Below are 20,900 nucleotides of genomic sequence, written 5' to 3'. Positions count from 1 at the left end.
AATACACTCTCAGACACATTTTTCAAGTTCAAATGTTGCAGCCTCATGTTGAGGTACACCGCCTGCTGGTTTGTCACAAAAAACACTGGGCTGTTGAAGAGCTGGACCGTTCCATGCTATGCCAGGTGTACTTTATGGGGGGGGGGGGGGGACAGCATTCTCTTCACATGATGTCTTCCTCTTCTTTGCCCTCTCGTGTTCTGTCTTGTTGTGCTGTAGCCTGCATGAGTCATGACACTTGGCACTGTGGTTCTGAAGAGTTTTCTCAATAACATCTCCATCATCTAGCTGGGAAAGCTGCAGGCTCGTCGGCAAACATCCAATCTTTTGGAGCCAGAAAAGGTTTGAGTTGTTTGCCTTGTGTCCAGCTCCTTCCGCCTTTGCTTTGGACATCGTTTGGACGTTTGGACTTTGCTGGACATCAGAGTACCTCTGAACTGTCTTTCTGACAAAATACATTTCTCCTGATCTGTTTGTTTGCAGACTTTGCATGCCAGAAGTACCAGATTTCTGTGGGTCCGTCACCTTATAGACTTTGGCCATTGTCAGCAGCTGTTATTGAGCAGGTTGACCACGACCACCATCAATACACCACCACAACAACTACTAAAGGTAACACTGTGCAGCTCATGCTTCTATAAGGTTCTGGAAACAGACAATATATCTGTAGATTAATAGTGAGTGTGTGAATAAAGTGTTGTGAGCATGAGAGGCACCTTCAGTCTGGGCTCATTGCATTACTTGGCAATGATTCAATATCCAATATAGTAGACAATGAGATGCAATTTCAAGTGGCTCCATCATTTGAAATTGTTCACAGTGGATTTGAGGGCCAACAAAAACAATTAATTGTGTAAAGAACAAAAAATATGCAAAATTCAGACACCCGCACTGGGTCATTGGTAGCCATTTTGTAAAATGGCTGCCATGGCAACCAGGGGGAAAATCTGCAATGCCCTAATGGCCAAAAGTATTCCCTTGGATATGTTCTAACTTCCTGACAAGTGGCAATATTTAACTTTCATTTTGCACAGATCTATTGCTCATACCACGCAAAAGGTGAGGGACCTCGAGTATCAGGTCTTTGTTGCCTTTCCCTTTTTCCTACATATACAGTACCAGTTCAACTCCTAAATCCTACCTCCGAGTCTCCTTTTCTTTTTTTCATTCTTTCCTCCCTCACACTCCCCTTCGTGTGTGTGTGTGTGTGTGTGTGTGTGTGTGTGTGTGTGTGTGTGTGTGTGTGTGTGTGTGTGTGTGTTCGCTGGATGTCTCATACGTGCTCAAATACTGGAAAGCATGTTGGGAAATATATTGAAATAAAATAAACATGAATTGCCTCACAAGGAACATCAATACATGAGGCCATTAGTTCCATCAAGTGTGCACAACGGTTGCAGAGCTATGGTTGTTTGTCCATACTCCTTTTTAAAATGCTGAGCATCAAGGAAGGAAGTAGCACCTGTCATTTTAAAAGTCTTTGGTATGACTCTGGCAGGGTTCAAATCGTTGACCTCCCAGATCTAGCACCGACACTCAGAAAACCATTACGCCACCGAGTCTGTCTTTTCCCTTCACTTTATTTTGTCGATTTTATCACAGACACTTGCAAATCACATTGCAGGTTACCCAATATCCCTCACTTTCTTTTCCTATTTTGGTAAATATAGTGAGACTCATGTTTGGGGTTGTCCGGGTGGCCGACAAAATGGTGACAGTTTTCCTTTCTTTGCAGGTTTATAAGCCAGTGATTGTGAGTTCCATAAATCATACAGTATGGTATATCTTCAAATGATTGTGGGAAAACTGTTCAGTGCATTTTTGCAGAATATGTGCAGGGAGATTACATAATTTCTGTCAACCTTCCAGACATAGGCCGACACCAATGTGGAATGATACAGCCCACTCTTTGGCCTGGCCTAAAGCCATGCGAATGTTTTTTCAAGAGTACATTTAAAGAGGCAACAAACTCTTTGCACAAGGACTACATGCTCTCATAAAGATGAGAGAAAACGTTGTGTAATTGTGCAACTCGATTGATGAGGACTTGTGTCACAGAGCAGTGAATGATTGAATTGCTCGGTTGGAGGAAGGGCACTAGGAAAATTGCGGCCATGCTGAACATGCTGTTCATACCAAATTAATCTCCACAACACCTTGTTCATAATTAGCCCATCTGCCATGCAGCAGGAGATGGGATTTTGCAATTGTGTGTGTGTGTGTGTGTGTGTGTGTGTGTGTGTCCATTCACGTGTCTGTGTGTCTGTCCTGACCTAACTTTTCTAACTGAAGCTGTAAATGTGTCATCATTTCTTGGCCACCTTGTGTATGCATAACATGTTAGACTGTACGATTTGGAGACTTCAACTTGCTTTATATAAATTGCAAGGAACTTCAAACTCACTTTCATCTGCTCCTACAAAAAAAGGAACATTGACCCAGAGGATGGGGTAATCAGCCTTTCTTAGAATAGAGAATACGATATTTAAGAAAGGCTAAGGACCAACCTCTTAGGATGGAGTAGAAAAGATTACACCATTAGAATTCCACCATCACTAATTTATTGATCACCACTACAACTTCCTTAATGGTCTCATTTAATCACACCTAATTGTAGGGTAGGGTGCAGAAGGTATATTTGCCCAAGTGTTTCACGAACTGACTGCCCAGGCCTGATTTGTGTAGGAATTTGAATTTGGACAGAATGCTGGCGGTAATTTACCGACTCTTCCCAAAAGACTCCATGGCATCTTAAACGTCCACCAACTAATGATAGCCGACAGGACGCCCAGCTTAACATGCATCTGAAGGATGGCGCATAATGCGACGCAATGGCCTGTTTGTGGAAAATCCAAAACACCGGTTTAGAGTCGGGCCGAGAATCAAACCCAGGCCAGAACACTTGAAGGTAAATACGCTGCATCAGCAGTATCTTGTCAGCCCATTGCTAATGGTAACTAATGACATAATTGGCAATGGTCCACTGTTTTTCACAATCTGTCAGCACAGCAAATTTGCTGAAAATCAATGTATAACCTATCTTATATTTGTAATAATAATAATAAAAATAAAAAAATAATAAATTTATAAAAACTAGAACGGTACTTGGTAGAGCACATACCTCCGCCAGGCTGAAGAGTTTACATTTTGTATCCCACTGATGAGCTGGATCTGGATCCAGACCTGAACCAAAATCGAATCAGGTTGTTCTTGTCACCTAACCAACATATCCACTTAGTTTTGTCATTAATCCACGACTTTTTGAAATATCATGCTGTATGTCGTTTTTGGCCCCATCTCTCAATTGTGAAGAATCACTTGAAAGATTAAAAAATTACAGTATTCAGATCTTCCCCAAAATTGAATCAATTCGTCTTTGTCACACACCCAATCTGTCCACCAAGCTTTGTCCGAATCCATCCATAAGCTTTTGAGATACCCTGCTCACAAACAGTCAAACAAATGGGTGAAAACATAACCTCTGTCCACCTTTGGCAGCAGAGGTAATAATGAATTCCCTTACAAGGAACTTCAACACAGGAGGCCGTTAGACCTATCAAGCTTGCACAATGGTTTTATCCGTGAATTATCCTTTAAATTCTGAGCGTAAAGCAAGGAAGCAGCACGTACCACCCCAGAACACAATCGGAACACATAATATAAGGAATTATTTTTAAATCTTTGGTAAACTCAGCCGGTGGTTCCATCGACCTCCCAGATTCAGAGCAGACACTTTAACAATTACATCACTGAAGGAGTCCATGTAAGAAACATGCAAAAAATGTAAAATGTAAAAACATTGCTCCACATGAAAAAACAAAAAATAAAAAATTGCTCTATAATGGATATTCGCTGCAACAAATTTATTATTTAAAAGGCACTGTAAAACTTTTTGCTTTTCATAAATCTGATTTTTCATTCCATTCATCATGTTCATATTGTTGGCACCGATTGTGATCATTTACATATATTGGGTGTACTTGGTGGGAGAAGGGGCTCAAGATGACATTATTATGGCTTGTGTGCCAGATAGATTTGCACCTCTTCCTGTTACCCCAAGCTCCAATCTTGAATAATGTTGCTTTCTATTTTCTCCCAAGTGTCTTTATCCCACCAGCAATAATCATAAGTACCTGACATATAAGATATTATCTGAGCTTTAATTCAATGTTTTAAGATATTAATTGAGAGAGCTAACACCTACGGGGTCTGACAATAAAGTTCCAGGACTGATGTTTTTCTCGACAGGTTGCAGCACTGGCTTGGGTTTCGTAATTGGACGTGCATCATAATCTTCCTGTTAGTACAGTAAGCCCTCAAATATTGTGGGGGTTACATTGTTGGAAAATGCCGTGATAGCTGAAACTGCAATAGTGGAAACCAAGGGCCAATGGGAAAAGGGGGAATCGGTTCCTAGGCTTCGAGAAAATATAGGTCAGCAGCAGCCAGAAATAAACACATCACAATTGAAATAAACATGTAAAATAAATTTCAAGTGTGTTAACTTTGAAATAACCATGTAAAAAAGAAAAATACAGTAAAAAAATAAACAAAAACCTAATAGTTTTACCTTTTTAATTTATTACAAAACAGTGAGGTGATTTTTATCAAACAGTGAGGTGGGTGAGGGTAAGCATGTTACGTACTCTGCCATAAATAGAAAACAGAAGATATAGCTCTGAATGATGATGATGATGATGATGATGATGACGCAAAAGGGGGGGGGGCGTGGAAGTTAGAAAGATGTGGATATAGAACTTGTGATGGCTGTTGGATTTTGCCGGCACCATTTTGTTGTACCGGGAGCACAATAAAGTTTGTTGTGCCGGGAGTTTATTGTGTTTGTTTGTTGTGCCGGGAGCACAACAAAGTTGTCAGCTTTGCCGGCACTAAAAAAAGAAGAGTAAGACGATCCTTAACCACCTTTATCGAAAGAGAAGATCTTTCCTTCTTGGACAGGAAGGTACGAGATCGCATCCTCTTACAAAATAATCCTGTCTCTTCGGCATTAAAAACCTTCTTCGACATAAATTCCTTCATCTTGGTGAGTTCCATGAGCTGCAGTGGGTAGTTTTTTATTTTTTTTACAGCATCATGGTCTACCATGATGGAACTTTTGGCCCCAGGTGCCTCGTGGAAATGTTGCTAAATCTGCAATGATTTCTCCCGTATCACCAGTTCACTAAAATGGGGGTAAATTCCATTCCATTGGGACCATACTCTGTGCAGAGCGTTGGTGCTGCCTAAGCAATCTCCTTGGCTATTGGGCACAATCCTGGACAGATCGCCACTCCGACACAGTATACCAGCAAGCTGGCACTCATTTTGCCGACCTCGGAAGGATGACAGGCAGAATCAACCCACCTGGTATTAATTCCAACAGCTGAGTGGGATTTGAACTCAGGAAAGGGGTAAATCCCCAAAGGTTTCTCTCGTATCAGCAGTCCACCCAAAGGCATTTTTTGTGTTTGTTCCTTGATCTAAACATCAAGTGCTTTTTCCATCCCTTCTATAAGAGGATAACAGGTCTGGAATGACACTTTTGCACTTTACTTGCAGGAACGATTGCACTGATAGTTGATTCACGTTTACACACAATCAATTCATTGATCCCATAATGACCGCCCACGGATGCCGTGGAAATGTGGCTGCACTTTTACCTCTTGTCAACATATTGAACAACTCCATTTTTTTTCGCACAATGTCATAACCTTTCTCTGCCTTTTGGCACAATTAATTTTGTGCATCGTTTTAAGTTTGGGTGCCATTATTAACTATTGTGTGGCTGCCAGATCTTGTAGACCTAGTATTACAAGATTTCCGTACGTCATTTCCTGTCCAATGATGATTCATTATTAAACTTAGCTTCGTTCCTGCATCTTGGTTTGATTACTACAATTTACAGTGTGCAAGAAACAACAAAAGGTTTGGAATGGGAGGTAATCATACATGCGGATGCAAACAATAACTCATCTCAGCTCAAAAAACCGCAATTGGCCACAATGAAATACCACAATCACTAAATTGGAACAATAGGTTGCCCGCAATTGGTCAAAACCCGCGATATTTGAGGGTTTACTGAACTGTCTTAGCCATTGCATCGATTGGTTGTGTTTTGTAGCTACACTAGAGTTTTCTTAAAATTACAAGTTTTGCAATCGTGTTCTGAAGATGAACGACAAATTCATGGAACAGGGAATCGTCATGAAGTTTTTAGTAAAACTAAACAAAAGTAGCATGAACGTTTTCGATAAGTTGAGGCTGGTATATAGGGAAGGCACGATTTCAAGATCACGTGTGTTTGAGTGGGCCAAGAGTTTTGCGAAAAGGGAGAATGGACGTGAATGATGACGCATGGTTGGGACGCTCATCAATTGCCAAAATGAGGAAAATGTCGAAAGGGTGAGGATATTCGTCCAATTTGACCAACGTTCGAAATTCCAATGAAAGGAACTCATTTTGCATCACGAGAAGAGATCCAGAGAACCTTTACAAATGAGCAAAATGCCTTTTCAGACAACGACTTCCAAGGGTGCTTTGATAGATGGTAGCAACGTCGACAAGCATGTATACACTCCCATGAAAATTACTTTGAAGGTGACCACAAAACATAATTGGGATGTTTGCAATAAAATGTTATATTTCTTTAATCCTGGAACTTTATTGTTGAACCTTGTGTAGTAACTGACACTGCTTGTTTATGAAAATAATTTCCTTAAGTTGATTAATATTGAGGGAAAGGCTATGGAAATCATTGGCATCACCCATCAAGAGGCACTCACAAAGGGCCTCCTGCTTTCTTTTCATAGACTGGTTTAAAAAAAAAAAAATTTTAAATAAGGTTTTTATATGGTCTCCAGACCTTTTCAACCAACCATCTCTCATTCTCCAGTTCTACTAGGGCAAGCATTCATGACAACAACCTTGTCCTTGCCAACTTTCAAACAGCCTTTCTGCTCACCTGCATTCCTTTGCCCCTCTCTTTCTCAACATGTGGAATCATGTCCCTGTATATATTCAATCATGTTCCACTGTGCACTGCTTCAACTTTGTAACTCACCGCCATCTCATGCCATCCCCCATTTCCATTCGTGATTTGAAATTTTCTTTTTTTACAAGTGCTGGCGTCACCACACCTTGCCTTTTCTCACAGGTCATGTTGGAATGTTGTTGTTGGTTATGCTGCACTTGTTCCACTCTGCTTTTTTGTGTGGGTCGAAATCCCTGATCTTCCATTGTTGTAACCCTCTCTATTGAAATCCCTTTGCTCCTCCCTGAGCTTCGACTTTGTATCAACAAGATGGTTAGTTTAGTTCTATAACAAGGCTGTCAGGATAGCTTAATTGGCCAAGATGCGCACTTGCCATTGAGCTGTCTAGCCTTGATTCGAATCTCGATCCAGATATAAACTGCCACCCTGATTTTTCGCATGCAGAGCGAGGAATCAATTTGTGCTCCCTCCATCAGAAGGATGTTAAGCGGGAGGACCCATCTGCCAGCACTGTTCATTGGTGGGTGTTTAATATCCGGATGTCTTTCCTGAAGAGTAGGCCAGTTATCATCGGCAACCTGAACAAATTACAAATTTCTGTCATTCTCAGTAGAACGTCAGGCTTGGCCAGCCAGTTCATGAAACACTTGGACTGAAAACGTTCCTCTGGCCAACCCCCAAGAAGGTAGGAATAAACGGAGCCATTAAAAGTAGTAGTAGTAGGTTCCAACCAGTCTGGCTCTTGGCCTATGGAAGGTTGATCCTGTCATGGTGGTTTTACTCATGATATTAGTCTACCATTGTATTATGAGTCCTTTGTGGGTTTTTTTCCTTAAATTTATACACATTCCTAGTGCCATTTTTATGGTTGCATGTAAAATTATTTACAGCATTATATACAATATATAACTATTTTTTTCTGTGTTAAGGAAATTGAAGTTGCAGCCAACCGATGAATTTGTTCCTTGTGCACATTCAGCTCTGACGTTTCTATGACAGTGGTCTTCAACTGGTATTTACGGTGGATACAAATCCCGGTTGAAGACCACTCTATGGTAGAAACGTCTGACATGAGCTTTGTCCACACAATGTTTATTCGGTTTTTAAAAAACCTTCTGTTTAGTTAATAGATCTCTTTTCCGTGTCTGCCTCCACGTGTCTACTTCCAAAAGTGGATTCCGTGTCTACTTTCGATCCTGCTCTCGCTTTATATTTCATTTCCCTTTATACCTGATCAGCAAAACACTTTTCACAGCATAGCTTCATGCAGTGTTGTTTTATTAATAGTCATTGTGTGCTATTGTTTCCCAAGGCCTGGTGTTGGCTTTATGGTTAAAGTGGCTTGCTTAAGATCTTAAGGTCTTGAGTTTGAGCTCCTGTCGGCCGTTGAAGTAACACCAGGTGGAGTTGACTCAGCCTGTCATCCTTCTGAGGTCAGCGAAATGAGTACCAGTGTATTGGTAATAGAGGGCACTGCATCAGCGCAGTCCCTCCGATGTAATATTAAACTGGACGTCCCATCTGCCGGCATTAGTTGGTGAACGATAAAGATACCACCGTGTCCTTCGTGAAGAGTCGGCGAGTTATCGCCGCCACCTTGAACAATTTCAACATTCCTACTCCAACCTCCAGGGGAGATCAGCTGCACAGCCATTCTCCCAGCAATGATGCAACCAGCAGCCACATGCTGCATACGAAACGATGATGAAGATGATGATGATTCATATTAATATCCACTCCGCATGCCATTTTCATTGGAATATAATAACATTAAATTAATTAGCTAGAATGCAAACCTCTTTTCCATGGTATGCAAATCTTTGCGACTACAATGCATTGGTCAATTAGCAGCTAAAACGATATCCTCTGTGCATGTTGAAAAGAGCTTTTAAAAAGCAAACCTTCAGCTCAAAGTACATAATACTTCCGTGCCCCCTGTTTTGAGTTGCAAGCTAATAAGCATTGCATAGGCTTGTTTTAGTAGCCGTTGTGGCAGCACAATCTGCTTTGTACATTAGCACCACAACCAGTCTGGTTTCCTGGATCCAAGTGATGATTGAGCATGTCATTTGCTAGTCAGAAATTGCATTCCTTTCACAAATAATTACCCAGCATAGTGGGATTGTATTTAGCAGAATAATTTCATTGCATTGTTTTGCCCACAAGTCTGTGCACAGTGTTTGTGGAAATAGAGATTATATCCTGATGACTACAGCAAAACTGTATTCAAGAGGAACAAAAACGTTGATTTTTTTTATTGTTGTTGGAAAGGTTGTCTGTGTTGCACAAACTATTGTTGACAGGATACATCAGAGTTGGAGATGGGACACCAGTGCTAACCGGTCGAGCTGCTTCGCCTCGAGCCTTGGAGAACATACTGTACAGCACAGACGACGAGAAGACCGAGGCCAGGCCGATGAGAAACGGTGAAGCCTCATTGCCTGCCTGGCCTTTTCCGCAGCAGCCAATGCTATCAGATGAATGGAGGTCACTGGAGATCCAGACCACGATAGAAGATAGCAATGGAAGAAGGTCAGTGGCATTAGGATGTGAGGACAACTATGTGACTATTCAGACAATGCCAGCACAAACAGATCAGACATGGATTGGACAAAAATTGGGAGCTTGCACTGTAGCAGAGACAGAGAGCAAACCTGGGCTGAGCACCGAGTGTTTCAAGGTAACTGCTGTGGAAGGAGATTTGTCTGTGCCAAGTCCAAAATCATCCCAAAGCGATGGGAAGCTCACATCAATTTGGGAAGTGCAAAGTTCAAGTGCTGCAACACAAGACTCCTTTGTGCCTGTCACATCTTCTAGCCCCACCATCAAGGACATTCTCCCTTGGGAAATTTCAGCCATGACCTGTCTCAAAGAAAGCACATCCCTTGCAGCTCAATTTTCAACAGGTAATAATACACTATTACACACAAACAGTCAGCGGATTATGAAGTGGGAGATTGAATTACTTGTTGATGCATTTTGATTGTTTTTTTATGGATATATTTTCTAAACAAGGATTGATGGCCTCAGGTTCACAATCTGAGCAGTGCTGTGGTGTGGCAGATGAGACAAAATATGGAGAGATGTTGGAGCCGGGAAAGATTAGCATTGAAAGTCCGAATAAGGGAATAGCGGCCGAAGGAGGTTTGGCAAGGTATGTAGCTCACATGAAATTTGAACTTGTTGAAAAAAAAATAAAACCTAATTGTCAAACCTGTATTCTGAAAGATTAATCATCTTCCAAATTTCTACACCCTATATCATTCAGGCTGATGGTACGTGAAATCCAGCGCAGCCTTCAGCCCCCCTTGTTCTTGCAGCCAGAGGAGCTTCAAGATTCATTCTCCAAGCAGGCGGAGTCCATCTTAGAGTCACACCGTAGTGCTGGAATGGCTTGTTCTAGCCTTGATTCCTTGGACATTCTCAATGCTGCAGCAGATGATGAACAAATTGATCATGATCATAATCGAGATGATCGCAATAATGATGATGACTATGACGTGTGCACACAATCCTCGGGCTCGAATGACGATGCTGTTGTCATGACTGATGGCGGAGCCTTGAGTTGCATTGTTGGAGATCCGGGATTCAAACAAGGCTCGGAAGGACAATCTGTCGTATGGAGGTTGTCCTCTGCGTTTCAGGAGACACAAAAGGAAAGCACATTCAATTCGGAAGCTTTGACAAAGTCTACACATTTATTACAAGACCCTGCTTTGTCAAAGAACCAGTCATTCGGTACTGTTAACCAAATCACTGAACATTCCTCTCCAAGGTTTCATCAACCATCAGATGGGCAACATGCTTGTGGGCCAGACAAGATGGCGATTGCGAAAGATGAAGAAAGCAGCATTGTGGCAGAAAACACGTCGATCACATCGGAAAACATTGCAGAGCCTCAATGGAAGTGTAAAGAGAGGTGAGAACTTTAATCAGAAACTGACACATATATATATATATATATATATATATATATATATATATATATATATATATATATATATTTTCATTCTCTATGAAACACATTGATCTTCCTCCCCATTTATTATTGTTGTACTTTTCCATAGTCTGTTTCTTCCACTCAATATTCCTATCTTTTCTTTTCTATTTCTTAGTTTAATATATTTCACTTTTTCATGGGCAGATCTTGGATGAGAGGGTAAGCTCAAGGATGAGAGGGGAGCTGAGGAGTTTGCGAATAGGCTGTGTGGGAATTTGGGGGGTCTGGGTGCTTTGGGGAATCCTGAACAGTTGTGGAGCGCCTTCAAGACCACCATTGTTGATGTTGCTGGTGGATGTCTTGGAACTCACCGGAGGGTAAAGAAGAATTTTCTCTCTCAAAGGACACTGGATACCATTGAGCAGAGTCGCAGGGCCAGGCTAAATGGCAGAGCTGAGTTGTTTGGGGAGCTGAGGTGTAAGTCTGTATGTGTGCTGAGTGTGGATTAGGAGGCCGATGTGTGAGGAATCTGTGAGGGGGTAGAGCATCACCTGTGGTCAAATGATTCTTGTCCTGCTCACAGGGAAATTCACGCATTGCCTTCCTCCAAGCCCGTCCCTTGGTGCACTGCAGTGAGAGCGGAGTGTGGAGGGCTCTTGACAGATAAGTCCGAAGTGAAGGCCCGCTGGGTTGGTTAGTTTGAGCAGCTGTACCAGACTGACCCACCAGCTGTTGAGTTGGCTGTCAGGGGTGTTACTCTCCCCACTGCTGACCCTCTAATCAACTGTGATCCGCCTTCGTTTGTGGAAACACAGGCTGCGGTGAACCTGTTGAAATAAGGAAAAGCACCTGGGATCTGTGGCATCCTTGTTGAACTTCTCAAGGCTGGTGGAAATGCTGTACTCATGTCGGTGCATGCAGCTCTATGCTCTGTCTGGAACACAGGCATCATCCGAACTGACTGGAAGAGGGGCCTTGTTGTCCCTCTCTGGAAAGGGAAAGGTGAACGCCTGGACTGCAACAACTACCGAGGGGTGATGCTGCTCTCAGTGCCGGGTAAGATATTTGTTCAGATAATTCTTGATAGGATTTGCCACCATCTGCTTGGGCCTCAGCACCCAGAGCAATCAGGCTTTACACCAAAGAGGTCAACGATTGACCGTGTCCTTGTTCTTCCGGCCCTCACTGAATGCAGACGAGAGTTTTGGCAGGGGCTTGCTTGCAGCCTATGTTGATCTCTGCAAAGCATTCGATTTAGTGAATCTGGATGCCCATTGGAGGATTCTTCGTCTTAGTGTGGTGCCACCAAAACTGATCAATCTGTTGTCTGAACTATACTCTGGTACTGAGAGTGCTGTGAGATGTGGTGATACCATCTCCGACTTATTTCTCGTTGGTACTGAAGTTCAGAAAAGGTGTGTATTGGCCCCCACACTTTTCCGCATTTGTATGGACTGGATTCTGGGGAGCATGTCAGAGAGATCAAGCTGCTGTGCATCATTTTGGAATTTCAAGATCTCTGACCTTGATTTCGCAGATGATGCACTCATTTTTGCGGAGACTCTGGATATCCCTTTTTGGGGCCCTCGAGGTGCTGAGTGAGGAGTTGTAACCACAGGGATTATGGGTTTCCTGGGTCAAAACTAAGATCCAAGCTTTCAATGACTTCTTGGATGCTGCTTTCTTGTCTGTACCTGTTTGTGGCAAGGATGTTGAGGTCACGGAGAGATTCACTTACCTTGGCAGTGATATTCATGTCTCTGCTGGCTGTGAGCCAGAGGTCATAAGACATCTGGGTTAGGCCTGGGGAGTCATGGATTCACTGGATCATGAGGTGTGGTGCTGTCGGTACCTGTGTCGGAGGACGGAAGTCCGAGTCTTCAGGTCCTTGGTGCTTCCAGTCTTGCTCTCCGGATGTGAAACTTGGATTCTGACAAGGGATCTGAGACAGAGACTTAATTCCTTAGGTGCCAGGTCTCTTCGGAGAATCCTTGGCTATCGCTGGTCAGACTTTGTGTCCAACGAGCGGTTGCTGAGAGAGACTCAAATGAGATTTCTTACCTGAAGAGTCCATGAGTGTCAGGTGTGTGTGTGTGTGTGTGTGTGTGTGTGTGTGTGTGTATGTATGTATATATATATATATATATATATATATATATATATATATATATATATATATATATATATATATATATATATATATATATATATATATATATATATATACATACATACCGGGCGTAGTGGCGTGCGCCTGTAATCCGGCTACTCGGAGGCTTGGGTTGGAGGATCGCTTGATGATGGGTGCTCTGCGCTAGGCCGTGCTATGAGAGGGTGTAGGGCAGCCTGGAATCATGGCGAAACCCAATCCTTATCCCTGTGTCGTAAGAGGTGACCAGGGTTGCGTCAGGAAGGGCATCCGGTGTAAAACCTTTGCCAAATCATTATGCGGATCATAACGGATGATCCGCTGTGGTGACCCCTAACGGGAGCAGCCGAAAGAAGAAGAAGAAGAAGAAGAAGAAGAAGAAGAAGAAGAAGAAGAAGAAATATATATACACGAGGTGTGTTCAAAAAGTATCCAACCTTAATTTTTCATGCGTAAACAAATGAAGCTCGGGAGGCGTGGTTTGGTGCACGTATGTAGGCGATCCTAATCCGTATGCGTGAATATTTTCCCGCCTGCAGAAGCTGTCAGTCGCCGACAGACCGCCGATGAGTGAGGAAGTGTAAATGAGCGCCGTCGGATTTTCGTTTTTGACAATAGGTGTATTCTATTCATATATATATGTATACAGCTCTGGAAAAAATTTAGAGACCACTGCAAAATTATCAGTTTCTCTGGTTTTACTATTTATAGGTATGTGTTTGAGTAAAATGAACATTTTTGTTTTATTATATAAACTACTGACAACATTTCTCCCAAATTCCGAATAAAAATATTGTCATTTAGAGCATTTATTTGCAGAAAATGACAACTGGTCAAAATAACAACAAAGATTCTGTGTTTTCAGACCTCAAATAATACAAACAAAACAAGTTCATATTCATTTTTAAACAACATAATACTAATGTTTCAACTTCGGAAGAGTTCAGAAATCAATATTTTGTGGAATAACCGTGATTTTCAATCAACGATTTCATGCGTCTTGGCATGCTCTCCACCAGTCTTTAACATTCCTGTTGGGTGACTTTATGCCACTCCTGGTGCAAAAATTCAAGCAGCTCGGCTTTGTTTGATGGCTTGTGACCATCCATCCTCCTCTTGATCACATTCCAGAGGTTTTCAATGGGGTTCAGGTCTGGAGATTGGGCTGGCCAGGACAGGGTCTTGATCTGATGGTCCTCCATCCACACCTTGATTGACCTGGCTGTGTGGCATGGAGCATTGTCCTGCTGGAAAAAACAATCCTCAGAGTTGGGGAACATTGTCAGAGCAGAAGGAAGCAAGTGTTCTTCCAGGACAACCTTGAACGTGACTTGATTCATGAGTCCTTCACAAAGACAAATCTGCCCAATTCCAACCTTGCTGAAGCACCCCCAGATCATCACCGATCCTCCACCAAATTTCACAGTGGCTGCGAGACACTGTGGCTTGTAGGCCTCTCCAGGTCTCCGTCTAACCATGAGACGACCAGGTGTTGGCAAAGCTGAAAATTGGACTCATCAGAGAAGATGACCTTACTCCAGTCCTCTACGGTCCAATCCTTATGGTCTTTTGCTAACCTCAGCCTGGCTCTTCTTTGGTTTTTCCTCCGCCTGGCTCTTCTCATTGATGAAGGGCTTTTTTCTCACTTTGCACGACTTCAGCCCTGCCCCAAGGAGCCTGTTTCGAACCGTCCTCACCATGCACTTCACCCCAGCTGCCGTTTGCCATTATTTTTGTAGGTCACTTGATGTCATCCGACGGTTGTTGAGTGACATTCAAATGAGAAGGCGGTTATCCCGGTCAGTGGAAAGTCATTTTTGCCCTCTGCCAGTCTGTAGCTTTGTTGTCCCCAATGTCTGCTGCTTGACCTTGTTCATAGGAACCACAGTCTTTGAAATTCTAAGGATGGAAGCAACGTGACGCTCACTGTATCCCTCTGCCAGTAAAGCCAGAATTGAACCCTTCTTTTTCTCACTCAAAACTTTTCTTTTCAACTCTTTTGGTATGGTGAATAGTTATTTTTTTGATTCCAATTATTTTTGAGATACTACAAGCACTGTTTTTGCCATCCAGGTGGTCCTATTGCAAGAGGATAGTGATGACCACAGCAGTGGTTTTTATACTTTTCCTTGTAAAATAAGATTTGGTTCAGGTGATCACCTAATCAGTACCTCACTAAGTAGAATTAGGTGTGCCTGTGTTGGAATTCAACAGACACTGGAATGGAATGGCTGCCGAACATGTCGAGATGCTGATTTAAATTTTTTTTGGAGTGGACTCTTATTTTTTTCCAGAGCTGTATATACATATTTATATTTATATATATATATATATTTATATATGTATATATATATATATATATATATATATATATATGTATTTATATATATATATATATATCTTCTTCTTCTTTCGGCTGCTCCCGTTCGGGGTCGCCACAGCGGATCATCCGTATGATCCGCATAGTGATTTGGCACATGTTTTACGCCGGATGCCCTTCCTGACGCAACCCTGGTCGCCTCTTACAACACAGGGATATGGTACACCTATTTTAACCGGGGTATACACTGGCCCAGTACACTGGTGCTCATTTCGCCGACCTCGGAAGGATGACAGGTTGAGTCAACCCCCTGGTGGTATTAATTCAGTGGCCCAACGGGGCTTGAACTCAGGACCTTTTGGATCCCAAGCCGCTGCCCTAACCACTGCGCCAACACCAGGCTATATATATATATATATATATATATATATATATATATATATATATATATATATATATATATATATATATATATATATATATATATATATATATATATATATATATATATATATATATATATATATATATATATATATATATATATATATATATAGTCGACTGAGAATTAACAGGGTCTATCTGACATTTCATTCAAATTTAGAAGAAGCCCATGTAGAAGGGCAACAGAGGAAACTAAGTAAGATTATTTTATGTAACCTTTATATGAACCTGTTATGTAGCACACGATATGAAAATAAAATGTTATGAGATAGCAGCAATTCCACTTTGAATTTTTGATTTCATTTTTCTCAAACTTTAAAAAAGTGTAGTTGGACCCTGTTAATTCTCTGTCGACGATATGTATATATATATCTGTATAAACATATAAACATATATATATATATATATATATATATATATATATATATATATATATATATATATATATATATATATATATATATATATATATACATATATACCGTAAAATTCGGACTATTAGCAGCAATTTTTTCCCTGAACTTCGAACTCTGCGGCTAAAATAACGATGCGGCTTGTTTATGGATTTTTCTGATGTTGCGAGTTTTCCCGATGATGCGTTCAGGCCAAATCAAATTGTTGTCGTCAGTCTCCAGTCTATGTTTAGATTCACATTAGGTTTCAAAACTGGTTTTGACTCTTCATGAATTCAAAACTCACTGTAAAAGTCCTCTTCCTGCAGAAAGTCAATTAATTTTCCTGACTCATCGCAGAGAGGTTATTCTTTTTGCTTGGATCAACGTCGTTATTTATCTATATGGTATTTATATTTACGTTTATTACCTTGCATTGTTAACCGAAACTTGAAAAACATAGAATGAGCGAGGTAAACCACAGCTGAGCTGGAAAAAGTTCAATCCACACTCCATGTGTCTTCCCTGATCGCCGTGGCTGTTTGTGTGTTTCCCTGCTTTCTTCAGTGATGAGTTTGTGACCTCAGAATATATTTAGAGAGATATTGATTTGATAAGAGTACGGTATGAAGAAACAAGAGGTCCACACGAGGAATTCAAAACTCACAGAGGGGTGAACTTTCTCGCTGCAAAAAGTCAACAAAGGCTTTCAGAGGTAGGAAATGCCGATGGCCCGAACTGGAAGACGAACTTGAAGACTGGGTTAACACACAGAGAGTGGATGGTCGGGGTGTTCAGATTTGGTCGGGGTGTTCAGTTCAGAACAGGAGATTCTCCTGTTCAGATTTGACTCAAAGCAAGATCGATCACTTTTTGTGGCTAATTTTAGGACGTTTTTGCGCTTGGTTTTTTTTGTACAACATTTGTGGCTTATAAACCAGTGCGCCTTGAGTGTATGAATTCCAGATTTTTTTTAAATTTAGGGGATGCGGCTTGTATAACGATGCGCTCAATGGTCCGAATTTTATGGTATATATATATATATATATATATATATATATATATATATATATATATATATATATATATATATATATATATATATATATATATATATATATATATATATATATATATATATATATATATATATATATATATATATACATATATATATATATATATATATATACATATATATATATATATATATATATATATATATATATATATATATATATATATATACATATATATATATATATATATATATATATATATATATATATATATATATATATATATATATATATATATATATATATATATATATATATATATATATATATATATATATATATATATATATATATATATATATATACATATCGAAATATATATATATATATATATATATACATATCGAAATATATATATATATATATATATATATATATATATATACATATCGAAATATATATATATATATATATATATATACATATCGAAATATATATATATATATATATATATATATATATATATATATATATACATATAAAAATATTTATATATACATATAAAAAAAAATATATATGTATGTATATATATGTATATGTATATATATATATATATATATACATACATATATATGTATATATGTATATATATATGTATATATATATATATATATATATATATATATATATACATACATATATATGTATATCGAAATATATATATATGTATATCGAAATATATATATATATATATATATATATATATATATATATATATATATATATATATATATATATATATATATATATATATATATATATATATATGTATATCGAAATATATATATATATATATATATATATATATATATATATATATATATATATATATATATATATATATCGAAATATATATATTGTTACGAATTTGGAATTCGATTGCACACAACATACAGGTTCCTTTAGTCAGATATGTCAATAAGTGCTTGTTCCCGAGATAGCTCACCTACCATTGATTAAATGTTCAGAAATCGAGATGGGCTGCGGATCGATTTAATAGTTGGAGAACGAACAATGGAGACATCCCTCCCCCTCTTCTGCGAAGAGCAAGAAGAACCCTGCCGTCCCGTGACTCATGATGTCAACAACTCCCTCCCACCAGTGGCTGAGCGGGGGATGGAGCACGAGGGCATGAGTCACGCCGGGAGCGGGGGGAGGGCGGAAGAGGATAAGGAAGAGTCTTTTCTTTGTTCGTGGAGGGGCAGAGTTGAAGGGCCAGAGTTGGAGAAGGGAGTTGAGAGTTGCCGTTCAGCAGACCGTCGGGTCCTGATTGGCTTGGGTTAGGGTTGAGGCCTTTGGAAGCTTTTGCTTCGGCTGGCTCAGTGAGCTTCGGGTGAGGCCTGACTCGGGAGGAGGCTCTTTGCTTTGACGGTTCCGTGAGCTTCGGATTCTGCTTGGCTCAGGAGAGCTTTTTGCTTCAAGCTGCCCTGTTTGGAGGGAAGTTAAGCCGGTCGCTCGGCTCGAGCTGCGAGTCGTGGCTTCTTCTTCTTGGTTCATGGAGCTCTTTGTTCTCCATTTTGGTTCCCGGCTTGGTGCGACTCATCGACCTCTTCATGGAGGTGGTTCCTCGGGGAAGCGACGCATCGACAGGAAGGTTCGGCGCCTCGTCTCACCAGCACGGGTTGAGAAGCGCGGGAGGATTCGCGGGAGCTCGGGAAGGATCGCGGCTCGGCGATTGGATCCAGCTCGCTCTCGCTGGAGCCGGGTCTGAACAACTTGAAGACCACACGAGGTGGAGAGGTTCGAGATAGTTTATGGGTTTCAGCTCACATGTCCTCCGAGCTGGAGCTCGTTATTAAAGGCCTCTGCAACCATTTATTGGGTGTGTGTGCGTGCGTACGTGTGTCCGTGTGCCCGTCTAATAAGTGGGAACTGCTGTTAAGTGCAAGTGACTGTACATAATAAGTAGACGGTGGTAGTTCTTTTGTCGTGCTTTTGTTGCTTGTATAATTGCATACGTGTTTTGCCTTGTTTAATTGCATACGTGCTTTATTATAATAAATGTCCTTGTGTGAATGTAAACCTGTTCGTTGCGTCCATTCCCTCATTGAACTGCCCCATCTTGCACTCGGAATATAGTTGGTTTTTAAATAGCCGGTAAAGTGATCGGGTCCAACGGGACTGTGCGATAATACCCAGCTCGGTTTTCCCAAAAGGAAGCGAGCTGCTTAAGCGGCTCGTTTCCAAGCGGTCCCGTTGAGGTACAAGCTCTCGGTGACCTACCTGCGCGAATAATTATAATTAGCTAAATCGAAGATTTGGCGATCGGACCCTGTAGCGCGTGGGTAGAGTGCGGACAAGGTTGTGGTGGGATTAAAAACCCACCCGTGACTGGTTTCTGGCGTTGTTCCAGAAAGTCACGACTGGATTGTCCATTCGGTGGGCGAAGCAACCGCTATTGGTGAGACGCGGTCGTTCGCACGCTGACGGGCGGGAATCCTACAACAATATATATGTATATTGTTGAGGGTCGGGGTTCGGGTGAGAAGACCACGAGGTGGGGGAAGCTATCTCGGCTCCCACCAGACTCCCCAGAATTGAAGGCCGTCGCACAGGGATAATTCCGTGACGCGGCGGGTCGCTTAACCGACCGTGGATGCCAATAACTCAACCGCGTGACCTCGGGTCCTCCCATCTATGGGTGAATCGGGTTATCTAATTAATCACGTGATTACCGGGGAACACGCCCTCGGTACGCCTTGTCCGAACCGGATCACTTCTGGATCGGATCACTTTTCTGGATCGGATGCAGCCAAGCGACACTGCCACGGACATACCGGCTAAAAGGAACGGATCGTTGGGAATAAAGTCCCAGCTAAACTCGGATTCGGACCATGCCAGATCAATGTAAGAAAAGACAAAACGAGCAGGGAACATTCCCAATGATAATTTATTCGCAATGGGCGAGGAATGGTATGTTGCACGATCAGGATTTATTGGAGTGTGTGACCTCGAGTTCTCCCGTCTATGGGTTAATCGGGTTGCCTAATTATTCACATGATTTAATTACCGGGGAACACGCCCTCGGTATGCCTTGTCCGAACGGGATCACTCTTTCGGATCCGATCACTTTTCCAGATTGGATGCAGCCGAGCGACACTGCCAAGGACGTACCGGCTAAAAGGAACGGATCGTTGGGAATAAAGTCCCGGCTAAACTAGGATTCGGACCATGCTGGTTCAATGGAAGAAAAGACAAAAACAAGCAGGGAACATTCCATGTATATATATATATATATATATATATATATATATATATATATATATATATATATATATATATATATATATATATATATATATATATATATATATATATATATATTGTTACAGCTGTGGAAATTTGCAGAACACCATTTAAGTCCTGAGTTCAGTTATGCCAATAAGTCCGTGTTCAGTTAGATTTCCCCACCGTTGTTTAATGGGATTATTCGTGTCGCCCGGGCTGTGATCTTTGAGTTCGCCGTTTTTCTTTACGATCGTTATTTTGGACCAAACACAACGCCAACGACCAACCACCTTCTCCACGCCATCCACCAACCACCTTCTCCACACCTCCCACCAACCACCTTCTCCACGCCACCCA

General features: G+C 41.0%; 1 protein-coding gene across 7 annotated transcripts in view; it reads left to right on the top strand.

Annotated features, from left to right (window-relative positions):
- The window catches only part of LOC147017948 (uncharacterized), a 189,027-nt gene that overhangs the window by 99,682 nt on the left and 68,445 nt on the right, over window positions 1-20,900 (top strand). For 4 of the 7 annotated variants that reach the window (XM_085897081.1, XM_085897082.1, XM_085897080.1 and 1 more), the window contains exons 6-9: window positions 484-612; window positions 9,295-9,897; window positions 10,007-10,145; window positions 10,260-10,910. In XM_085897081.1, the coding sequence (XP_085753207.1) occupies window positions 484-612; window positions 9,295-9,897; window positions 10,007-10,145; window positions 10,260-10,910 (1,522 nt within the window). The remainder of the gene's footprint in view (window positions 1-483; window positions 613-9,294; window positions 9,898-10,006; window positions 10,146-10,259; window positions 10,911-20,900) is intronic. The other 3 variants (XM_085897084.1, XM_085897083.1, XM_085897085.1) reach the window with 3 other exon arrangements.

Source organism: Eptatretus burgeri, chromosome 10 (assembly GCF_056783735.1).
Source record: "Eptatretus burgeri isolate ZD-2024b chromosome 10, Ebu_testis_v1, whole genome shotgun sequence".
In the NCBI taxonomy this organism is placed as follows: domain Eukaryota; kingdom Metazoa; phylum Chordata; class Myxini; order Myxiniformes; family Myxinidae; genus Eptatretus; species Eptatretus burgeri.
This window is presented reverse-complemented; position numbering and strand designations above follow the sequence as displayed.